The 25555-nt window shown below is 33.9% G+C and overlaps 1 protein-coding gene across 1 annotated transcript in view; it reads right to left on the bottom strand.

Moving 5' to 3' along the window:
- The window catches only part of LRP1B (LDL receptor related protein 1B), a 2002169-nt gene that overhangs the window by 129399 nt on the left and 1847215 nt on the right, over positions 1-25555 (bottom strand). The window contains exons 68-73 of the mRNA XM_059394361.1: positions 22696-22812; positions 15695-15801; positions 10337-10466; positions 8566-8672; positions 8105-8237; positions 222-344 (exon numbers count right to left, since the gene is read on the bottom strand). Of these exons, the coding sequence (XP_059250344.1) occupies positions 222-344; positions 8105-8237; positions 8566-8672; positions 10337-10466; positions 15695-15801; positions 22696-22812 (717 nt within the window). The remainder of the gene's footprint in view (positions 1-221; positions 345-8104; positions 8238-8565; positions 8673-10336; positions 10467-15694; positions 15802-22695; positions 22813-25555) is intronic.

The raw sequence follows: 25555 nt of genomic DNA, 5'->3' as shown, positions 1-25555 counted from the left end.
TGAATAGTGTTGACATGTATAAGTTCAGATTTAGGGGCCATCTCTGTAAAATCATCAACTTTGGGTAGGGTAATCTATTGCTACCTGAATGAAAGCTGTATCTATATCTACCTAACCCCAGAATGGTAGACTTTGTGGTTTGCCTCACCACTCTATTGATTCACGCCAGCATGTTAGATCTGGAGATGACAGTATAATCTAGACCCAGGTGAATTGCATACCACACATATCAGGGGCTTCATCAGAGTTGTCTCCACAGTCGTCTTCTCCATCACACACCCAAAATTGTAGTTTGCAAAGGGAATTATTGCAGAGAAACTCATCTGATCTACAAATATTTCCTCCTTTATTTTCAAACAAAACAGAAAAAGAGACACAGAGATGTAGCATAATTAATTAATGCCAGTCAACAGGACACATATTCCTCTAATTATCTTTGCACGGTACCTAGTTTCTCACTTCCATATATTTGTTTTCCTGTACAATATGAGGGACACACAGTACCCAGACTATTTTTTTTTCAAGTTACTCATGGTTTATTTTTCAAAACAATCTGATATTACCCAGGTATATCATATTTCCTTTGGAAAATACTGGTAAGGTGGTAGAAGAAAGTTTTTTCAAATATAAATTATCTCACAAAATTTTTTATGTTACTGTAAAGAAACTTAGATTTTAAATGGTATTAATTTTCATTATATATATTGTGTTGTTCTGGAAAGAAAAGACACTTGCAAAATTATTAGTTCAATTTGGTTATATCTGGAAACTGACAAACTGAGTTGCTGAAGACAGAATAACCAATGAAAAGCTTTTGTGGTCACAGATAATCAGTTAATTTTATACAGAATTAGAAGTTGGGGGACGCCTGGGTGGCTCAGTTGGTTAAGCAGCTGCCTTCAGCTCAGGTCATGATCCCGGCGTCCTGGGATAGAGTCCCGCATCGGGCTCCTTGCTCCGCAGGGAGCCTGCTTCTCCCTCTGACTCTGCCTTCCACTGTGTCTGCCTATGCTCTCTCTCGCTCGCTCTCTCTCTGACAAATAAATAAATAAAATCTTTAAAAAAAAAAAAAAGAAGTTGGTGAGGCGGTGAAATATTTCAGTCATACTTCTAAAAAATATACAGTAGTGTACCTGATTTTTTGTGTATTTTGTAAATGTTTGCTTTTTTCTCTTTTCACAATTAAATATAAAACACCAAGAATACAAAGATATGCTCACTTAAAATTAAATATATTTATTCTATGCAAAGGAACCAAAATACTAATTAGCTTTGGTTATATGTTTAGATATGTAATAATATATAGTGGAAACTGCAATGGCTGGGGAATTAGGAACTTCCCTTGTGTTGCCTATTAATTTCTCTGGGACTCAGTGTCTTCCTATGTTATAAGAGAGGTATGGCTAAAGTAATTTATAAGGTCATATTTACAAGCAGTACCTGGGGAAACAACCCAAAGCAACCTGATGGGAATTCAGAATTAAGATAAATAAGATTGCTCTCAGAGAATTTTACTACTTATTTCAACCTCGTAAGATAATAAATATGGTTTCCATATTGGATAGATTTGATGACTGAAGGCATTAACATATTTAAAAGTGGACATGTTTATTAAATCATGGGGCTGGAGAGTGATAGTGTTCATCCTTGTGGGACTAGAAAATCCTGGAAGGAAGTATTGCTCATTTTGTGGTTGCACTTTAGGGGGAATAATAAGCCTAAACTTAGGAGGGTCAAACAGCTCGTCTTGTTGGGTTTTGACTTGTATACGAATCTTTAATAATTCCCTGACAGCAGCAAAGACTTAATTTAGCAAATGACAGAATGAGTTTGGATTTTAGCATGATAACACTAGCTAGAATGTGGAGAACTTGGAAATAAAGGTAGCAAGAGTAAAGCCAAGGCTGGAGGAAAAAGACCAATTTGAAGAGAGGTTGTAGCAATGCAAAAGAGTTGGTACTTGATTTAGAGTAGCTATGTTTGAAAGTGCTTCAGGAGGTAGAATCCTCAGTATCTGATGGCTAAAAAGATGAAGGTGGCAAGGAGAATGAGCAGTCATAGTACTCTATTTTTGGTTTATTTGGACCATTTAGTGGTTTTTAGTATTGTCCAAAAATGGTATTGTCCAAAAATAAAGAAACACAGAAGGAAGAACGAGCTTAATAGAAATAATTACACAATTCATTTAGGGACTAGTAAGACAACCATATAGTGATATTTAACAGGATAGTGGATACATGTGTTTAAAATATAGGACACGTTCTGAGCTGTAAATATGTAGCCGGGGATGATCTGAATGTAGTTGTTATTTGAAATTTGAAACAAAACAGAGAAAATCACCATTTAAAGACTGGAGAGATAAAGAGGAGTCTGCAGAAGAGATGCAAAAAAGTAGCCAGAGTTGTTGGAGAAATACCTGAGAAGTGTTCCAACAAGGAAGTAGTAGTGAGCACATTTATATAATGCTAAAAGAGGAGGTTCAGTGAACTGGTGGTGGATTTAGTGATGTGTTTGTAGTTCGTTATTATTAGATGAAAATGTAGTAGTTACTGTAATCATCCATCCCTTTCCAGGAGTTTGGCCTTAAAGGCAAGGAAGAAAGTAGGAAGTTAGTGAATAAGAGAGGCTGGTTCCTTGAATGGAGTAAAATAGATATCTGATATACTTAAATCCCTCTGAGAATAACTCAGTAGACAGAGTAAGCTTGAAGATACAGAAGAGAGAAAAGTTAATTGATACGATGAATTCTTTGAGAATCCAGAAATTGTGAAGGATTTGAGATTTAAACTAATATAAAAGGATTATCCTTAGATTGGAGGTGAAACAAGTCTCCCATTTCAAGAGGGAGGAATGGGGGAAAGGTTAGGCTAGGCACAGCACTAGGTAGATTTGTTAGTTTGGTGACCAGATGTTGAATAAAGCTAAAGATTTTAAACTATTTCTGTGAAGTTAAAGGTGAGGAAGAAATTCGACATTTTAAAAACTCGATAGGGTTAATGGTAGAGAGATGATTAGGGACATATAGTTTGATGGCTTAGAATCTTAATAGTTGAAGCTGAGGCCAAGATATTATAGTGATATCAATCTGAACAGTTCTGAGAGTTTCTGCAAAAATGCTTAACACAACTGGCACATCCTACACTGGCATCTCTGCAGACTAGCAAACTCTAAAATACGGAAAAAGGCAAGTCCCTGGTAAGTCCACCACGGTGAGTATCACCATGTAAGACTGATAATATAATATCTGGCATTGGGGTGCCTCTTTCTTTCAACTTCTGGAATGGTCAGTTCTAAAATGCCCTAATTCTAAGAATAATTTCAATGATCAAAACCCATGCAAGAAAATATATTACCATTTAACAACTCTGTCTGAAAACAATAAAAAAGATAATATGTATAGTCTTTACTATTAAAGAAACTTAAGATATGAATATTGATATGAGGTGAGTGTTTGCTTAATTCAGTATCAAAATCCATGGAATATGAAAGTTATATTCTTTCAGAATAAAGATGCTCTCATGACTAAATATCATTGCATGTTCCATTTTACAATGGATTATATTCAAACAAAATTTGTGACCTCTTGACATCTTCTGGGTATTTTAGAAAAGTCTATTTGTAGCCCATCAGTATTGTTAAAAGGGGAAAAAAATGAGTTCCCAAAAGTATCACATTAGATAACATAATTCCCCCATAAATGGGCATATTATTATTTTTATTAAGAAGAAGAGGAATATAAATGAAATCACAATTGTAGAATAAGAAAAACATTTTGTGATAACTTACTAAAGGCTTCCTATTGTACCATGAAGAATTTGTATTAAAAAAAAAATGCATCATGGGGCTACCATGACATCTTGAGTCTAACATAAAATGCTTATTTTGAAATGGCATGAGGCACACATAACCAACAGAATTCCAGCTTCCTAGTCACTAGTCATGTTCTTAATAAGCTCAACAGAAGATTATTAGAAAAATAGAAAAGTGGGGCGCCTGGGTGGCTCAGTGGGTTAAAGCCTCTGCCTTCGGCTCAGGTCATGATCTCAGTGTCCTGGGATCGAGCCCCGCATCGGGCTCTCTGCTCAGCGAGGAGTCTGCTTCCTCCTCTCTCTCTGCCTGCCTCTCTGCCTGCTTGTGATCTCTCTCTGTCAAATAAATAAATAAAATCTTTAAGAAAAAATAGAAAAGTGTATATATACATATATAAACAAAAACCAATGTCTAAATATAACTGAACTTTTGGCAGGATCATAGAAATCTGGACAGGGCATTATCATCAAAATTAAGCATCTAGAGTTCCCATTTTAATTTAGGTGGGGGGAAAGTTTAATATATGGTAATGTTTTATAATTTTCATAAATAGTTAACATATTTTTGAGCTGGTGATTACTAAAAAGAATAATTCTCAATCTTGTCCACCAAAATTGCTAGAGAATAAAAGTTTGGGAGCTCAGACCAAAACAAATACCAAGTTTCCTTGAGGAAACATGTTTTAGCTTTGGAAGTATGAGTGCTGCTTTTAATTCCACAGTATTTGGGGGTTTGACTTTTTAAAGTAAACTAGTAAAGCTGGTTCTTTTAGAAAATGTTCCTGCATCCCATTGCCTTCCAACACCAACCTTTGTTCATGTGTCCAGATCCGGGATGAATGAAGTGAGATTTGTTTATTCTGAGATTCCTTTTCCTCAAAGCCTTAAAGTACATTTATCCATTACCTAAACCACTTGATGGAGGTAAGTGAAATACTAGAAATCTGAATTCGAGCATGCCTTAAGGTACATCCTTACAGGATCAAATACTTTAACCACCAAGATAATTCAGTGGAATTTACCTGGCAGCAAAGAATCTCAAGGAAAGTTAGAAACATGAGTATTGATGGAAGGGGAGCTTTGACACATTTGTAAATGATTGAATTAAAGGTCCTCATCTTTTTAATCAGTAAGCTTAAACTCTTAGTAGAGTCGGTTTAAATCTAAAAGATAACTCAGATTTCAAATGCTATCATTCAATGTTAATGTTCTATTATTTTTTACTGTAATTTTTGATTTTTAATCTGTAATTCTTTGTTCAAACAAACATTTCTTATGAAATTTAATATTTAAAAAATAGATAAATCCTGACAGGACTGCCCTTACACACACACACACACACACTCATACAGTCACTCACTTTTTAGATATTCCTATGGCTCCTGGAGACACTTCACTGTGGTTGGATATGATAGTATGAAAAATTAGTACAGAAAGGTTTCTAGAATTAAGACAAGAAACTAGATCTCCTTGACTCTCATTTCAATGAATTCTCTGTGCTTTACTTAGTACAAATTCTTTTACCCTTTCTTTTTGAAAAAATATTTGAAGACTCTTTAAAAGCCTTGGGAAACTTCTCATTATGCTTAATATTAAAACCAAATTCTATAGCATTTATTTACAGTTTCTTATAGTTCCTAATCACTTGAAGTTTCTCTCATGTCTGAGACTTCTGTGCATAATGATAACACTGCCTGGAATGCACTTCCTCGTTCTGTTTGCATACCTAATTTTTTACATCAAGAAACTCACATTCCAACCGGGGAAATTTAGTCAACTAATACAGAAGCAATTATACTAGAAGGAAGAATACAGTAACAGGAATGCAATCAAAGGGTTGTTAGGGAAGCTCCATAAGAGACTGAGATTTGGTAGAAGACAGTAGCAACTGAATGGACTTGAAAACAAAGATATAATTTTCGTTGGCAAAGGTATCGAGATGGTGGAAATAGCAGAGGAATCAGGACAGACGTTGGAAAACATGGAAAATGTTACTAGATTTATTCTTCAGTTTGGTCTAGGATATACGATATAAAGAGAAGTAATCAAGTATAAGGGGAGGGAGGTAGAACAGGTTCATTCTCTTGTAACCCTGACTGCCATATTTATATATAACCAGAAAGAAAGAGCTTCGAGCTAACATCGACATAATCAGAGTTACACTTCAATAAGATCAACCTGGCAGCAGTGAGTGGAATGTATTAGAGTCCAATTACATGGCATTACATGAACCCAGGCAAGAAGCAATGAGAGAAAGAGCCAGACTGGTGACAGAGACTGAAATTGAGGGGCTGGAGCTTATTAGCTAGAAAATGGAAAAAGATGAGTTACTTAATTGTCCTGAAGTCTTAGAATATGATTTATTTAAGAGCTTTTGGTGCCAGAGTGTCTACAAAATTTGCTCTCTCTAAAGTGACCGATTATAGAATGTGAATGTGAGAACTTAACCAAAAGTAGAAACAGCTATTTAGGGAAGTGCAACCTTTTATGGCTCTATATAATATACTGCAGATTCCAAATGAGAACTAGGATTTCTTCTGGTGAATATTGCAATACTTTATCAGGTTGGGTATGGAGATTTTAGGAAATAATAAAGGTTTGATCTAATATTAAAGAAAATGGAGGACATTTTTCTTTGAATGACTAGATTTTTATAAAAGTAAATTTTTTTTCTTTTTAAAAAAACTTTTAAATGATTTTATTTGTCTATTTATTTGAGAGGGAGATAGAGAGAAGACACAAGCAGGGAGGAGAGGGAGAAGCAGGCTCCCTACTGAGCAGAGAGCCATAAGAGGGGCTTGTTCTTAGGACCCTGGGTTCAGGACCCAAGCCAAAGGCAGATTCTCGAATGACTAAGCCACTCAAGTGCCTCTAAAATTTTTTATTCAAATTCCAGTTAGTTAACAGTGTAATATTAATTTGAGGTGTACAACATAGTGATATCATTTCCATACAACCCCCAGTGCTCATCACAAGTGTACTCCTTAATCCCCATTGCCTATTTCACCCGTCTCCTGCCTACCTTCCCTCTGTAAACATCAGTTTGTTCTCCATAGTTGAGTCCATTTCTGGATTTGCCTCTTTTGCTTTCCCTTTGTTGATTTATTTTGTTTCTTAAATTCCACATATAAGTGAATCGTATGGTATTTGCCTTTCTCTGACTGACTTATTTCACTTAGCATTATACTCCCTAACTCCATCCATGTGGTTGCAAAGGTATATTGAAACAGTATAAACCCTGAGTACATGTTCAAATGCCCTGCAACATACATCAATAATTAGCATTGTCTCTGTTGATATTCCAAAGACTCTGAAATGTAAAGTCCATTAACTTATTTTTTTTAAGATTTTTATTTATTTATATGACAGGCAGAGATCACAAGTAGACAGAGAGAGAGAGGGAAACAGGTTCCCTATTGAGCAGAGAGCCTGATGTGGGCTTGATCCCAGGACCCCGGGATCATGACCTGAGCAGAAGGCAGAGGCTTAACCCACTGAGTGACCCAGGTGTCCTCTATTGACTTCTTAAAGCAGCTTAAAATAATTTTTCATTTAACCAACATATTTAACATTATGAAAATAATAGGAAGTATAGGATTTGTGATCATTTTTTTTTTTATCATTTTAAGCTTTGCCCACAATTTCTTTGCTTTCATCTCATTAACCTTAAAGTAGTCATGTAGTGAGTTACAATTAAAAAGTTGTTATTTTTCAGGAAATATTTTCACATAACTAGAAAATAATGCACTACAAAATTTAAAGCTGACTTCCAGACTGACAAAAAATGTAGATCATTTTCTCAGCCATATGGCTAAAAGGAAATTTGGGGCACAAGCTGCAACCTATGTACGATCTAGCAAATTAGTATGTGTAATATAGTATGTATTAAGTTATTATTCTTTCATAGTAAGGCAAGCAATATGGAAGAGAAATGTATCTCAAAAGTACTTTTGTAGTAAGGGCTCTAGCGGTTATGTTTCCTGCATCCTTTTCCAGTCCCTATTCCTGACCCAGCCTCCAATACGAGGACAGGCTTGGGGTAGGACACATTAAACACTTGCACTTTGGTTGCCTTTGTCATATGAAGCTTGACATTTACTCTGTCTGAAAATTACCCAGATTTTGCTTACTCAGACCGAGATGTTACATAACGAAACAGGAATGGGTATAGAGAATCACTTGGTGATTCCATCCTATGGCCCTAGTGCCCTATTGATTCTGCACAACATTTTAACTGTCATTTTAACTGCAAGTGCACACACACACACACACACACACACACACAGATACCTTACCTTTGTCACAGTTCTCTTCATCACTGCCATCCACACAGTCATGAACGCCATCACAGAGCCATCTAACTGGAATACAGTGGGCTTTATTTCTGCATCGAAACTGATCTTCCTTACATTCAGTCACACAGTCCATCTGTTCAAATACAAATAGGCACTGCAGTTTTCATTAATGATAATGACATAGTCACAGGCAAAATAAACATGCAGCTGACAATACTGGAGATTGATTACACCGTGGGCTTTCTTTTATTTTGACTAAATGAGTATAACCTCTGCAAATGACAATGAACAGCATGCAGACTCAGGTATCTGTTGCAATTTCTGTATTGAGTGTACTTGTCCTAACATTTTAGACATTGCTAAGAATCAAGAATCTGTCTCTTTACTCTATTTTTATTATGTTTGCTTTCCCGAACCTAATTCATGTAATTCAGAGATTTTAATCAAATGATAGATTTTACCTCATCAGAACCATCAGCACAGTCATATTCTCCATTACATTTCAAAGATGCTGAAATACATCCTCTGCTTGCACATATATATTCACTTGATGAGCAAGTAGGAGAAGCTGAATATAATTATAAAGTTAAGATTTAGATTTGGTAAATTGAATGATTGGTTTCATAGATAAAAACATAAATAAGCATGTAAAAAATGCAAAAGCAGCAATGAAGGTAGTTTATATTATTTAAACTATAGTCCATATCTGATATCAAAACTTTATTTAAAATGTGTTTCACAGTATTATCGCATTTCATTAAATATACCTAAAAAAATTATGTAATAACCTGTTCAGTAAGTATTCAACTCACCAGACTAAAGAAAGAAGGAAAAAAATCTATATAGTCTCCACCTCTTTAGTTTTGAAGAGTTAAATGAATTTTCCATAACTTTAAATTAAATTATTTTAAAAACAAAGGCCTTAAATTGTTTTTAAAATTGTAAAGAGATTTAGTGACCCTTGGAAATGTTAATTTATATATGTATCATATAAATCTAAAAGTAGAAATCTTGGCATAGTCTCATAGACCCCATGATATCTAGCTGGCTGTGTTGACATAAATGTCATATTTGCATAAGTTCTGAGAAGTACTTTTGTTTTGGGGTTTTAAACATGAATAACGCAAAATTAACTGAGTCTATAGCAACTTTATGACATAGAAAATAAAAATAACAAGTGGATATTTAAATTACTATCAATATTAATTCTAATTAATTGACACAGTAATTATGATTGTTGCCTTTGTCTATGGGTTCGAATCTGCTAGGCCAACATTCAAACCTCCGGGGTTCTTGGCCTTATACTGGTCCACTAGGGAGCCAAATATACTTATATAAGGAATCTGTGGTCTGAAATGCTTATTTCCAGGATTCTAATAAGTTTTTTCTTAGAGTTTTAACTCCTTTTAATTGACAGTGTTTACCTAGGGGTCTGTATTCATATGGAGTCTGAGAACTAAATTCAGTAAGAAAAAAGATGCAATCAATTACCAATATGAACTATGTGCATTGTACAGACAAGTAACAATGTGTGGGTCCTGTATCTGCTACTCCCACCTGGGTTCTCAAAGTAATGCTTTTGTGGTTATACATAGATTATAACATAATTTTCTTCCAGGAATTCTTTTTTCTGTAAGATAATGTTATTAAAATACCTAAGGTATAAAAATTAAGTTTTAATGAGCATATTTATAAATCCCATACTTAAAGAATAAGAATGTATCATAAATTGGGTATTCTTTTCCTGTACTCTGGTCTTGCTTCCTAATTTTATTTTGATTTTGGACCAAGATGGAAATAGAAATAATACATTTACACATTTTCTCAGTTGGTATCATGTTGAAACTACTAAATTCTGTTTCATAACCTTCATTTCCTTAACTGAAAACTTGATTTTTATTGCACTTACAGTTTCAACATATTTCATTTTGCCATCTTGGAAAAATAATTCCAAATGGTGTGGAAAGAGAGAGAAACTGGAAAATCGAATTTTTAGGAGTCTAATGCTTGGATCCCCAACATAGTAATGATCTTACCTTCCAAAATAGTTTCAAAACATAGCAAGGGCACACCAATGAATCCATCTACAAATATTTCTAAAATTTTATTTCTGAAATAGTAAATGTGTGTGTGTGTGTGCATTTGCCATTGTTTTCTGTACATGATTGCCTAAATTGAAATTATACCTACTTAAAATATCAGCTAAACGAACTATCACCTCAGTCATTTTACCTGGCTCACAGTGTTTCTCATCTTCTCCATATTTACAGTCTTCATGGCCATCACATTTCCATTTTGCTGATATACACTGACCGTTGGAACACTGGAACTGATCTTTGGAACAACTTGTCTCACAATTTCTCTGTCAAAATCACACAATGCAGTTAATATAAGCTTTTATTTTTTATTTTTATTTTTATTTTTTTGAGGGGCAGCAAAGCAAAGTTTATTGGTTGATAGTACAAAGCTCCAAAAGAGGGAGGGGACCCAAGAGGGTTGCTATTGGAGTTTCTAAGTCTAGGTTTGTATGTTTTGCCTTTTTTTGAATTAACATATAATGTGTAATTTGTTTCAGGGGTACAGGTCTGTGAATGATCAGTCTTACACAACTCACAGCACTCACAATAGCACATACCCTCCCCAATGTCCATACTTCAGACACCCTATCCCTCACTGCCCTCCCCCGACAGAAGCCCTCCGTTTGTTCCTGAGATTAAAAGCATATAACATAAGCTTTTTGACAAACATATACAAGCCCAAAAGACAGCTAGAAACCTCATGAACAGAAACCTAGAAGTGTAGAAACCATGACTACCACATACAAGAAGCTCAGATGGTCATTTAAGTCTATGGTTATATATAGCAAAAGAATAACAATTTTCTATTTTCATTTGTCTTTGCAAGTCATAATAAAACAGAAAAAGGAGAAAAGAACCTAGATCCCATAGTTCTATTATATCAGAGATCATTTTCCAATAGACAGTTATGGGATAATTTAAAGATAATTATAGGTGACAATTAAGATCATGGGGGGAAATTAAGTGTTAAAAAATTATTTCTAAGCAAATACATTCAGTTCATTGTGAATCGAATGACAGGATGAATGTGAAGCAAAGAACCCAAAAGCAAATCTGTTTTGTGTTGGCACAACTTCCCCACATGACCTTCCTTTCTCCTTCCCATGCTTTTTCCTCACTACCTGTCCCTTCACAGATTAGTTGCTGTTTATAATCCTTACCGCTCTTCCAACATTTGTTGTTAAAGAACTCGTGAAATGAACTGTCACAATTATCACTTCTACTAGCTGCATACAGATTTTATTTGGAATTCAAACAAGACAGTAGTAGATATATTTTTGGGTCCCTTTCTTTTTTTTTTTTTCATTTTATTTTATTTCTTTTCAGTGTTCCAAAATTCATTGTTTATGTACCACATCCAGTGCTCCATGCAATATGTGCCCTCCAAATACCCACCACAACTGTAAAAAACAAGGAATATAAATTAAAATTACATGTAATTCAGTTTCAGTAGAAAAGGGAACATGTTGTATGAACAGGGATCATGTGTGTTGTGAACCAAATATCTAATACTGTGCCATGATTAGGAAGTATTTGTAGAATTAATGATTATCTCAGCACTAAAGGAATTTGAGTAAAATAGTTCTATAACAAATGGCACTGGTATATCTGTAGTGTCAACAATATAGAAGATTGCACTTCTAGATACTTTTTCTCTTAGAAGATTTTAATCTAAAATAAATTACAGTATTGTTGATGAGTGTGTGTGTGTGTGTGTGTGTGTTTGCAGGTTATTTAATTATCATTTTAGATTCTTAAAAGCATACAGAAAGAAATAGAATAATGAACCTCATGAGCCCATCCTGCTTGTTTAACAATGATAGACACTTCACTATTCATGTTTCATATATCCTCCTCCACCACATTTATTTATAGTCTGGATTACTTAACATAATAGCGATAGTATTAGAACATTAATAATATCAGAAAATTTGCAAAAATTCCTTAGTATAAGTCATTCCCGATCAATATCCAAAATATTCTCATTTTTAAACTACATTAAGATAGTATTTGGTAGAATAAAGATCTAAAAGAAGTTTACACTTTGAATTTGGCCTGAGTTTCTTTAAATGAATGACTAATTCCCATTCTCCTAGGTTTTTTGTTCATTCGTTCGTTTTGTTTGTTTGTTTGAACTCCATTTACTACTTGAAAACACTAGGTTATTTGTCCTGTTGAATGCCTCTGGTTCTGAATTTGGCTGATTGAATCCTAAAAGAGATACTTTTGTGACATCTAAAGTGACTAATGAGATTTTTGTTTTTTAAAAGTAATATTATAAACACATGTATTTTTATACATGTATTGTATTTCTATCCATTACAGTCAATTTTTTTTTTCCTGGTATTCAAGTTGTCCCTTTGATTAGCAGAAAACCCCTTCAATTAGCTCCTATGTATTCTGGACGTTATAGTAATAGCCTCGTTCTGGCTTAACAAGATGTTAGTGGCTCATTTTGTCAATTTCCTTTTTCAGATCTAGAACTGGACATTTCTCAAAGGAGTTTTGTCTCCTTTAATTGGAAAATGGTATTTAGAGGCCACTATGTGAATGTTAGGATCAATCTATAATACTGAGATGTCATCAGTTTAGCTAGGAATTATATATTTTTAGAAAGTAAGATAAATCAAAATCTCTTACTGATACTTGTGAATTTAATATTACAGAATTTTTATTTACTTTTTTTGTTCCTACATTGGTATCTCCTTTCTTTTACTTAAAAATTCTGAGTGCGAATAATATGAAAACAACTAAGCATTTGATCTATCCTATTCTCAATATACGCAAGCTTCAAATTAGCAAAACCAATATTATTACCAAATATATGAACACAGTTTAAGATTCATTTGCATTTTTTGTCCACACAGTGCAATACACTTAATGCAGAGGCTAAATTCTGTATTTTTTTTTTTTTTTAATTTGCTTCCTTGACAGAGAGACACAGCGAGAGAGGGAACAGAAGCAGGGGGAGTGTGAGAGGGAGAAGCAGGCTTCCCGATGAGCAGAGAGCCCGATGTGGGGCTCGATCCCAGGACGCTGGGATCATGACCCGAGCTGAGGGCAGCTGCTTAATGACTGAGCCACCCAGGCCCTAAGTACTGTATTTTAAAGTCACTTTAAATAATTCTTTTCTGCTATTAATGTGATACACAATGACATTGATCCAAGTTATTATTATTGGTTAGCTGGATATGAACAAGCTAATTACATTATCAGTTAACATCCTTATAAAACCTCAAAATTTTATCTTTTGTTTCTAAGATGAGAGTATCCTGTGTGTAATTTGGCTTTCTAGCCATTTGTTCAGTTCATTTTTTTTTTTTTTTAGATTTTTTATTTATTTATTTGACAGACAGAGATCACAAATAGGCAGAGAGGCAGGCAGAGAGAGAAAGGGAGAAGCAGGTTCCCTGCTGAACAGAGAGCCTGATGTGGGGCTTGATCCCAGGACCCTGGGATCAGGACCTGAGCGGAGGGCAGAGGCTTAACCCACTGAACCACCTAGAACCCCGTTCAGTTCATTGTTTTGCTTGCTTCTTTGTTTGTCAATGTAACCTGGCTTTCTAAACCTTAAAAAGAAAGAGGAATCAACTGCCTGTAGCATTAGACACTTCATTACTTACAGACTATACTAAATGGCTGTGAATGTAGAGGAAGACCACCTTTAAGACTGGGTTCAGTGCATAAACAATGAATCTTGGAAAACTGAAAAAATTAAGTTAAATCAAAAAATAAAAATAAATAAATAAATAAAAATAACAAAATTTAGATTCCCTAGTGGCATATCATGAAAATGTCTGAGTAATGGAGTTCTAGTCAGCTATCAAGGAACTGCATAACTTCCATTAACTTAGGGCATGAGATAAATGTGTTAATAAGACTACCTAATCTACTTTCATTTGAATTAAGATTTTAAAAAAGAAGTGTTTGAGTCTGTTTACGTACCTTGGATATCTAGTGAATAACATGGAAGATGAAATCATAAGCCTTAAGCAGTATATCTTTACCTCTTGAGGTTTCAGGGATTACACAGGGTAGGTGAAACAAACTTCCATGGTATGTATGAGTTTATGTGAAAAGTGTTTCATTGGGTAACATTTAATATAATTCTTGAATAAATGGATACTAAGTAAATATGTACCTGGGCAATGTAAGAGTTTAGCTCCCCTATGAATTTTTTTTTTTTTTAATTTTGTTTTGACTTGTTTGTGAACAGCCCCATGAATATAAGTGGTATTTTTCAATTTCTCCTGAGAGACCTTCGAAACTCCCAAGATTTAGGTTTTCTGGCCTTTACATGAGAAGTTAAAAACATTTGTTTCCAAAATCTAGGCTCCTGAATGTGACTGGGGAATTTTCCAACACAGTGTTAGAATGGAGAAGAGTCCAATCTTAATAAGGATACCTGAAGACTGAAAACAACCAGTCTGCGTGGGTTCTATAAATAGTAGAGACTTACAATGTCTGCCAAAGATGCAGAAAATCAGTGGATGAGTAAGGAAGTTTGACTTGAAACACAGAAACCTCTAGAATAGCAGAGTAGATTCTCTCCAGGCAAACCTAGAGTCCATGGGATGACTTCATGAGGGGAAAGTTCATATGTGAGAACTTCCAGAGCAGCAGAGCTCTCAAAATTCATTGTACCCTAGAACGAACCATGGTGGCCACTGAGTACCAGACACTTCATTTTTCATTTATCTCTGAGTAGGACTGATTTCACCAGTGCTGTGTTCCTGATATTAATATGGAAAATCATTAACAGAGAAAATCATGAATAGTGATTATTACTGGACATTTCTCTATTTGAAAGTAAAGAATTACAATTCACTTTAGATTTGATTGATAAAAAGATATTAACTGTGTATCATATATTTTTTAAAAAGATTCATGGAGTAATTAACAGCTGAGACACAAATACATAGAGGCATAAATAATAAATTGTGTGAAACATTATAAGTGTTAACACAGTCTAAGTTTCCAGAATCATCCAGAAATATTCCAGAGTTTTTCACATAGACTTTATTATAAATGGGTTGTGATTCATCATCTAAGCAAAGCTGAACCTGTGGTTTCATGAAAATTGATGACCTACATCGAAGTCTGTAAGAGTATATCTATTGAGGAAAGAGACTGGGGAAAAGAAACTGTTTAAAATGCATAAAAATATTAGTCCTGACTATAAATATTGCAGCAAATTTATGAACAAATTCACAGATGGCAAAGGCACCAGCTATAGGGAATAAGATATCCAAACATCTTATTCCCAACCCAGCCATTCACCAATTGAGGTAAAACAGATTATAAAATTAACTGTCAATAGTAGCACAAGAGCTATTCCCTGCGCTGGTGTGTGCCACACAGCACTTAGATATAATACTACTTATCTCATTGTGTCAGGAGTAAAATGCATTTCAGAACTGTCCATGTCACACCTCACTGGATTGAATAATAATAATTATAAATGTGACTCTAAAGAACTTTCTTTTTTGTTTGGCTTGGCAAAGTAACTTACCTCGTCAGAGCCATCTGCACAGTCAAAATCTCCATCACACCAGAACCTTGAAGAAACGCAGTCCCCATTGGCACAGAGAAAATCTTTCAGTGTGCAGGTCTGTGGCTCTGGGGACACACACACAAAAAAATAGCACAGCTTTATTCTATTATATGCAACTGCATTCTAAATTTATATGACATATAGTATGAGGTAGCATTAAGAAAAAAGAGGTTAGCTAAGCAGAAGCAGAACCAATCAATTGTTTAGAAAAAATTGTTTCATGAAGCATCTTTGGGACATAATATAATGATTTTTCACATTTATTTTACAGTTATGAATAGAAAGTGGTATTTCAGAAAAAAAGTATAAGAAGTATAAGAAAAAAAGACAATAGACAGCCCACTGTTCAGTAAAAATGTAACATCAAAGTAAAATAAAAGACACAGAAATCTACATATTACATAATAACAAATCTTTTTCAGCTGTTGGAATTCTGTCATTTTATGTATTTAGTTTAAGTAAGTAAGATGTTTTATGACCGTACTCAAGGGGCTATTTACTACTTGAGTAGTAAGTCCAGTCTTTGACTCTTGACTTCTATTTTGCATTCTAATGACTTCCGAATTCGTCAATTTTGTCTCCAGAAAATCTCGAGTTCATTAAAAAAAGAAGGGCACATGGCGATATTATTGGACATGACTGGGTGGGTAAGAGTGGAAGGGACAGAAGGAGGCTCTTTTTAAAAACTGCCTCTTTGTTTATGCAATGTTTTGTTGATGTTCTGTATCATTTACCTGCCATTTTAGATAATTTGCCGTTATTGATTTAATTGTGATTCACCATCTTCCACACAGGATATAAGCCAAAGAATATGACTTGCTACTTGGCTTACCTCTGATATGGAGTATGTTTCCTCTAAACAATGAAATAGGATTTTAGGAATTTTTCCCTGTGGGTAATCGATATGACTGCTAGAGATCATCTCTTGTTTAGTTCTTGTTCTCTAAATAGAAGTGATATCTGGCATGAGGGAAGACCCCTTTTTGTTTTCTCTACTCATTAACTGTATTTATAGCCGCCTTACACACAATGATACTCTTACTCAAGTGAAGTAGGTATAACAGACATTTAATTTAAGGAGTATCCACATGAAGCCCAATTATCTGCATAAAGATTGTGGCTCTTTCAGTCTGCATTTGAATATTGTTCTAAACAATCACTCAGTTTCTAGCTGTCAGGTAACGGCATCAATGTTTGGTATCATAAGGGCTCTTATATTTCCACAGAAAAATCCCTCCTGAGACCAGTGTAATATAGAAAGTGTAATATGTATCAGCATTTTGTTCTGCTTTGGGACTTACCTTCATCTCCAGTGTGACTTTCAGTCTATGAATAAGACAAAATGCTATTCAGTGCGATGAGAAAAAGCCACTTAACAGGAGGATCTCCCTCATTTCTCAACATTCCTTTGTTTAGTGAGCATGACAACTACAGTTTCTCCTTTTGTCTTTGCATTGTATGTACATACACCACATTTTAATCTCAAAAACAACAGTATAAATACTGAGGCAGTACTTAACAATAATAATTCCTACCAACTAGTGATTGCTTATTTGTTGTGAAGCACTAAGTGAAGTTAATGCTAAGCACAGGAATTAACTCAACAATTAATCATAACAACTGTATGAGGTATAGAACCCTTTTGTAAATGAGTAAACTGAGAGGATAAAGAACTTTCTCCCAATCACCCTGCAGACAGAAGAGCTAGTATTGAACTTGAACCTATGCAATCTGATATTAGGGCCTGTACTATTTACTAGTAGGCCATATCATTGCCCCCCATACTACTGAGGAAATAAGGTGTTCACATATTACAGAGATTAACAATAAAGCCCTGAGAGCAAGTTACTTGTTAAAGGTACATGGCTAGCAATGTCTAGTTCATTTAAAAATAAAAATTAAAAAAAAATTCTCTTATCATTCCTCCATACTGAAGCCATTTCACCCTCCTGTTTGCAGACATGCAGTTTTCTTCTTAGGGAAAACAAATTATAGTGAAATTAATAAATTAATTAATAAAGAAGTGCTTAATCTATTTAATAGTGGTAAATAACAATCAAAATGATTTTCATTAAAGAATTAGAGAGTATTTTTTAAACACATTGTATTTAAATGTTTACAAGTAACAGCAGTAGAAATATCAAATTTCATGGAGTTGGAAGTATCTGGATGGGATTTTTTTCCTTTAATATTTTAACTTGACTTTATCTTAAACATAAGTGTGTTCATCATATGCCAAACAACAATGACTTCACAAACTTTGACACATTTTGCTATAGTAAGGGTTGAAGGTTGTTGATCTAGGATGATAACAAGTTATGTTATAAAGTATTTCAAAGCATTTGAACAATAATTCCACAGGACGGTTGTTCTATAGAGACTTTGTTAACATCATTAATTACTCTATTCAGACGAACTGAGTGATTTGTTGGAAAAAGTTTTTTCAGTGCATATGAAATTCTGTAAGTTTGTAGCATGCTTTTAAAGCATGCTGGCATTTCTTAAGAATGCCAGCAAAACCACTTCTGAATAATAATCATGAATTATTTATGCATAAGTGTCATCAAGGAATGGGATAGCTATAGCTAGTCTGTTTTTAACTCTCATCTATATGCCTCAGAATCTTTTGCCACTGGATGTCTCAAAAGGAAACTCTCTCTTGAGGAAAAGGTAATTTAGTTATGAAAGAAGGTACTGAGGGATTATATTCTCTTATTGTTTCTTACCTTTGATCTTTTTTGGATAAAGTATAAGACCTATTTTAGATCTTGGAATGATAGTGAGCATTTTTCTTGTTAAAAACAAAATTAACAAAAAATGATTTTATCTGGAAGATAACCCATTTGGAAAGAAAACTTGAGTGTGAAAATTTCCCCAGTATTTCCAAAATGTGTTTCTCACATTAACTTTCTCTGATATTACCTATGTCCCCAGATCTAAAGTAGATAGGGAACCTCATGCATGAATAATTGACCAGGTTTCCATAAATCTTATCTAAACATGCCAAATTAACAAAAAGAAGCCTTTTCAGGACATCTTTTGGAAGGTCGTTCTGGATTCTATAGTAAGAATAAAAAATAGGGACATTGTATGGAAAAGTCACTTCCCTCAATACTAAAGGAGGCAAAAACATACAGGCTCAGAACTGAAAAAAGCTTTGGAAGCCATCTTGCACAAAATTGAAGAAACTAAGTTTAGAAAATAAAAGTGACTTTCAAAACCACAGAGTTAGTGGCAGAGCAGAAAGGCTTCCAGACTTCAATTTCTCTGCTGAGTATATTATCATAAACCCTTGGTGATAAGTTCAAAAGTTATATGAATGTGGGTGTAAGCATCTGAGGAGAATTTTTAGAATACAATTAGTATAACTGACATGCTATACAAATAATCTTCTGATATAAATTCAGTGTGAAAGTACTAGAAATTCAAATAAGGCAGACACAGCTTGTCTCTCTACAAAAACCTTAATCTGGTTGATCAAGTTATTTGGTGCTTTTAAATCTATTGGATTGTTAGTTACTTCTTAATAATGCAAAGATGTAAAATAATTTATTTTGCACATCAATTACTTAGAGGGCATACATGCCATATATATTGTATTTGTTGCTGATAAAGATAGTATAGATGATAGATTCGTCAGATATTTCCAAACCTTTGATACAGATGACAAAATAACTTCAATAATAAAAAAAAAAAAATTCTTGTTTTTAAGAGCCTAAATCATTGTTGGAGCACAGTGTCCCTGCTGAACACTTAACAAGGGAAATCATCAGCAGATGATAAAAAAAAAAAAATGACAATGGACTAATTATCCCATATAAATATAAAAAAGTAGAAAGCATAATGGATTTAAAACATCATTGTAGTTCATTGCTCCACTATGATTCAGATTCTTCCCATATCTATGCCTGGAGTATTTCCAACACAATTTAAAGAATAAACTCATTATATCAGATTCATAAACAAGTAAGTCCAAAAGTGATTTTAACGATACATTGCTAATATTATAAATGTGTCAGGCCCTGTGCTGGACCCTGAGAAATAGCCCTGCTCCATACACTATTTCCAGATATTTAAATAGGAACTAAGATACATGCAAAAAAGAAATGAGTGGTATAATGGAATGCAGGGGAGTGGTTGGTTGACAGAATATGGTCAAATTTTTTAAAAAGATGCTGTTGTTGTTTTTAACCCTAAGGCTAATTTATTGTCTCTGCTATACTTCTCTACTTAATATTTTCCAACAATAACCACCAAAAGTGAACCAAAATGCACACAATTGACTAATGATATTTAGAAAATGTGTAACAGTACACTGTTATCTTTTTTGGCATACTGTTATCATCTATATACATATTAAAATTAAATTTATATATGTGATGTGTTATATAGAGAGTTCTGATCACAATATGTAAATAGTAATTTATATGTATATATAATAATAATTTATTATAATTATATACATGAAATTATAATAGTTTCAATAGATAATGAGAAATTGAACATATCTTGATAGCATTTTTTATGGGAACAGTATCTTTTCTAAAGCTGACTTCCATATAACCAACTTCTGGGTGTTTTATATAGCTATTATGTATTATTTTCTCTTTCTTCATTGACCGAGCTTCTGTCCATGTAGAACTCCTAGTATTTTTGATGTTTGAACATTATCATTTCTTTGGGTCTATTCATATGCTATCTTCAAACACCACTCAGTTATTGAGATCCCTCAGTGCTTCCTCTTACACACTCTTACATGCTTACCATGTAACCAGTTCTCTGATACTGGTCCTGTGCATGCCCTCTATCCCACCATGTCACCACTATAACATGCTTCCTTTTTGTTCACGGTCATTAGTCCCCTGCAAATTCATCAATGTTGCTGTCTTACGCCACATGATCAGAATACATGGGAACTAATACTGAGTCACACATAATTGGGTATTTTATACTGCAATGCTTGGTATTGTAGCCACTCTCTTGCTTTTTCTTAAGGGTTCTATGGCTACAGTGATTTATCACTAACTTTTTCCAGTGATGAGTGAGAGGTGTGTTCCTTCTTGTGTTCTTGCCTAAAAAAAAAACTTTTAGGAGTTGCCCGAAAAACCATTCTCAACCACCTAGGAAACCCCAGCAGACTCAGAAACAGGTTATCTCCACCTTTCATTCTTCTTCCCCTTCTTCTCCAATTTAGCAGTAACCTAACTTCTAACACAGCTTCATCCACCCCTTGAACAAAGTATTTTCAAAGATGTAAGTTTCCAGCGTGAACTTCTCACTTCCCTTCTCCTGTTCTCAACATCCTTCAATCTTAAGGCACTTCTTCTCAGGTGCCTTATTGACAAGTAACACTCAAGGCATCTAAAATTAAGCTAAATAGTTTTCTGTATATTTAAGCACTGAAACAGAAGTGAATTAAACAGAAAGTGTGTATATAATTGCTTCATTTTTATATTTGATCTTCTATTCCTGCCGCTCTTATCTCATTAGGTTTTTATTTTAATCACTGGATAGAATCTGAAAACCTGCTTTAAAAAAGAATCTGGAACACCCTAATGTGTATCTTTGAGATATACATGTATATCTATATATCTATATCTCTCTATATAAATACATATATGTATACATACATATACATATATGTATTTTTTAAAGATTTTATTTATTTGAGAGAGAGAGACAGCGAGAGAAGGAACACAAGCAGGGGGAGTGGGAGGGGGAGAAGCAGGCCTCCCACTGAGCAGGGAGCCTGATGCAGGGTTCAATCCCAGGACCCTAGGATCATGACTTGAGCTGAAGGCAGATGCTTAAGGACTGAGCCACCCAAGCATCCCTCTTTGCAATATCTTTTACCTTTTTAAAGAATAAGATCAGTTGAGATATCTATATGTGAAGGAGTAATAAAAGGTCCCCAAATCAGAGTATTCTATAATCTTAATGATCCAGCGATTTCATACTTAATGTACCTGATGATCAAACACCAGTCAGATTAAGTTTCAAAAGTTATTTTAAAAAAATTTGATAATTTGCAAACTGAATATCAAAGTGGTTTATTAAGGCTGTGACTCTACTAATTATACGCTTTCATAGAAAATGTTCCTATGTTTTAACATAACAATATCTATTTCATCTCCTGTGTCTTGGGAAATGAATACTCTTAGTCCAATGTGTAAGAGTAGACACTATAGTTATCATCGATTGAATCCTTTCTGGAAGTAAGCAGAATATAAATATTTAACAAATGGAATTTGATTATTATCTTATTTTAAAACATGACTATATTGCTTTCTTTGTTTAAACAGCACTGTAGGAAATATATACAGAAATTAATGCTAGAATATAAAGATGCTGTCACAATTTTACATACTGCCATACTTTTTAGAAAATAAAATTGTTGGACAATTATTGTCTTTTAAATTTATTACATAAAAATGCAGGAGGCAGATGATGATAATAGTGTTATTCTATTTTCAGAGAAAAGCATCCTGAATACATATGGTGTTCACCACTCCAGAGAGAATAAATGATATTTCGCTGAAAGATGCTCATGGGTAAATTTGTAGTGTAAAAGGATTTGAGACTGAAATGAAATGAATACCATCCTCTAAAGAATGATATGTTTTGTTCTGTCTCCACATCATTCAGCCCTTTGTATGAACTTGCAACAAGGGCTCACTTCATTGCATGCTAATGGGTTGCATTAAACCTCATGATACTTTCATACCAATTCTGATAACTATAAGAAAATAACTCCTAGTATGTGCATTTCAATAATTCTACCATTTGAGATTCAGGTCAATTTAGTCTGGATATTCTTGCCCAAATGTGAATATATGTATAAAAATGTGAGCTGCAGGACAGATAGGTTCAAATTCATACCTTAACTGAACTAAAAATTGCTATCCTGCTTATTGAATATGCTGTCAAGCTCACCGTGTTCTCAAGCGAGAGTTACTTACTACAGTTTTCTTCATCTGAATTATCACTGCAGTCATTTTGGCTATCACACCGCCAGTGATCTGGAATACAGTTGTTGTTTCTACACTGGAATTCATGAGGCCCACAAGTCTTTTTATCTGTAAGAGAAAGAGCCAGAGTTTGTGTTGTTGACTTCCATGAAGACTTCCCTCATAATACCCTCACCGCCATGCCAATTCCAGGGTATCTGACATTTCCTCAGACCTTAATTCAGATACTAACTGAGAAGCATCTTTAAAAAAAGCCGAAGGCAAGTGCTAAATAAAATTCATAGTAATGTCTTGTTTTATGTTGTTTTCTAGTCTTGCTTTCATCACTAGCTAATGACAAAGCAACTGATTGGCCCACCCATATAAAGTCAATATAAATCAATAAAAAAAATCAAAACTATTAAGAACTAACATTCTCTTAGCACTCCCTCCCTAAAGAAATGGTTATTAGTCAGAACCTGAGATTGTCACTTTACCTTTCTCTCTACCTATCAACTGATCTAAACTCAGAGAGTATAATAAAATCTAATGTGTACAGACCTTGAAAAATAATAAAGTGCCATCTCACTTGAACTCCTTAATAATCCCACTGGTGCAACGATGGTATTAATTGCCTTTCACTTTACAGATGATGAAAGACAGACTTAGAGGTTAGAAGCTTGATGAATCTTTACTATCATTAAGTGGCATAGTCAACATATATATTTGTGTGATTTTAGTCTTGCTTTAGTAGTCTTTACAACATAATCTGTGTCCATAATGGAGCCAGAATCAGAATGCATACAATAAGAATTTATTTAAAGTTAGATTACTCATTCTTAAATTTCTGTAAGAGTAATAGCTAACTGTATATTGTCTAAAGCACTGCATCTTAAACTTCAATGTACATATACACAAATTACTTGGGAATTTTGCTAAAATGAAGACAGTGATTGAGTAGATCTGGATTTCTAAGAAGCTCTCCAGTGATGACATTCTCCTTAGGTCTATGAAATATACTGAGTAGCAAGGGCCTGAAACATAAAGATGGGATAAATTCAATAATATAATGATAATAAAATTATAAATGTCAAAGTATAATTTAGGACACATTCTCCTTTCACATACTTAGATCGACTCCATATTCTCACCGGTATTAGAGATCTACAGTGAGTTTAACAACTCAGACTAGTAAAATAAACTAATTAAAGGAGAAGATAAGCTATTTGTTACTAGTTGGTACTCTTTAAAATGTGTCTTATAAAATTCAAACTCAAATAAGATTATGAAAGCAAAAGTGATTTAGATATAATTAGAAAATTAAATAATGAACATCTATTGAGGATCCAACCCACCTCTTGGCAAGCATTTTCATAAACATGATCATATTCAAGTCTCATAACATCCCTCAGAAGTATTGTTATATGCATTTAGATGAATGAGAAAATAACTCTCAAAGAGTTTAAGTAATTTCTCCAATATTACAAAAGGTATTAAATGGCAATGGAGAAGCTTATATCCAGATCTTACTCCAAAAAATTTTAACATTTCTGTGGAAATTCTCGAGACAGAATTCAAATTTTTCAAACTTGTCAAATGTCTACAGATAGATAGATATCTTCATATATGTCCATATATAAAAAGCCTGTCTGTCCCTCCCTTCTTCTCTCCCTTTCTTCACTGCAGCCTACCTGCCTGCTAATGATTACTCAGATCCCAACTTCTGTCACACAGTGCTGTGTTTGGTGATATATCCTTTTTGCCTATGTTATACCTAAATTTAGATTTAAAAATTGGCTTAAAATTTGTAGATGTTCTAACATAGCACTAGGCACATTTCACGCAATCAAGAATTGTGTTAGGATGATGGGAAACTTAAATAATGACCATTGAAAATATGGGGTTTGGGAATTGGTACTGAATTTTGTAGATGGTCGTTATATTTTGGCATTTAAAACAAAATTCTCTGAGACCACTAACACGGCTTTATTTATTCTTCTTTCTGTGTTACTTGCATTACTTTTAAGTATTATTTTAAAATTTTAGAATATAAGAAAGTCAGAAAGATCAGACCTGAGCATACAAATAGACTATAGGACCTAGTATTACAACATTAGCTCCAAGCAATTTCCCATGGATACAAAGTGTTGAAACAAGAAGTATTTTTTATTTTTTCTTCTGCATCCTATTTGTACTTTTTTTCCCACTACGTTAAATATTTGTATCATATTTTGTGTTTGAAAGAGATCTGCATTTATTTCTTAACAAAAACAAGTCACAGTTCATTGCAAAGATTGGGGCATGCAAAAACAGTAACATTGAAAGATTAATTGCCTTATGCAAGGTTATTCAAATTTTATGTTTCCAAATTATTTAACTTTTTGATCCATGACATTGTTTACACAAATTACAAATGCAAGCTATACAATCCGTATAGCCTTGTTCTGTATTTAAAGTCTCCCTTGAGGAGATTAATGCAAATATAAATGTAAGTGTATTTTTAATAGAGAAATGTATGATCAAGTTAAAACAGCAGTTCTCAAATTGGCTACACATGAAAATCACCTAGTAAACTTAAAAATCCCTTTTCCCAGTCAATATTCCAAATCAATAAAGTCAGACTCTCTAGGGTGTAACCTAGACATCGGTATTTTTATGAAAACTATATGACTGATTCCAATGAACAGCCAAGATTGAAAATCACTGGCCAAAAAAACTGATTGAAGAACAGAACATATATAATTCCACATTATATAATACTCTACAGTAATTAATAAAAAATGTTCACAATATGAAGTTTTCTATTAATTCAAATTATTATATAGCTTTGGAACAATGTGTTATTTTGGAGGGTATTATAAATATTATAAAT

This window comes from Mustela nigripes, chromosome 3 (assembly GCF_022355385.1).
Source record: "Mustela nigripes isolate SB6536 chromosome 3, MUSNIG.SB6536, whole genome shotgun sequence".
In the NCBI taxonomy this organism is placed as follows: Eukaryota; Metazoa; Chordata; class Mammalia; order Carnivora; family Mustelidae; genus Mustela; species Mustela nigripes.
This window is presented reverse-complemented; position numbering and strand designations above follow the sequence as displayed.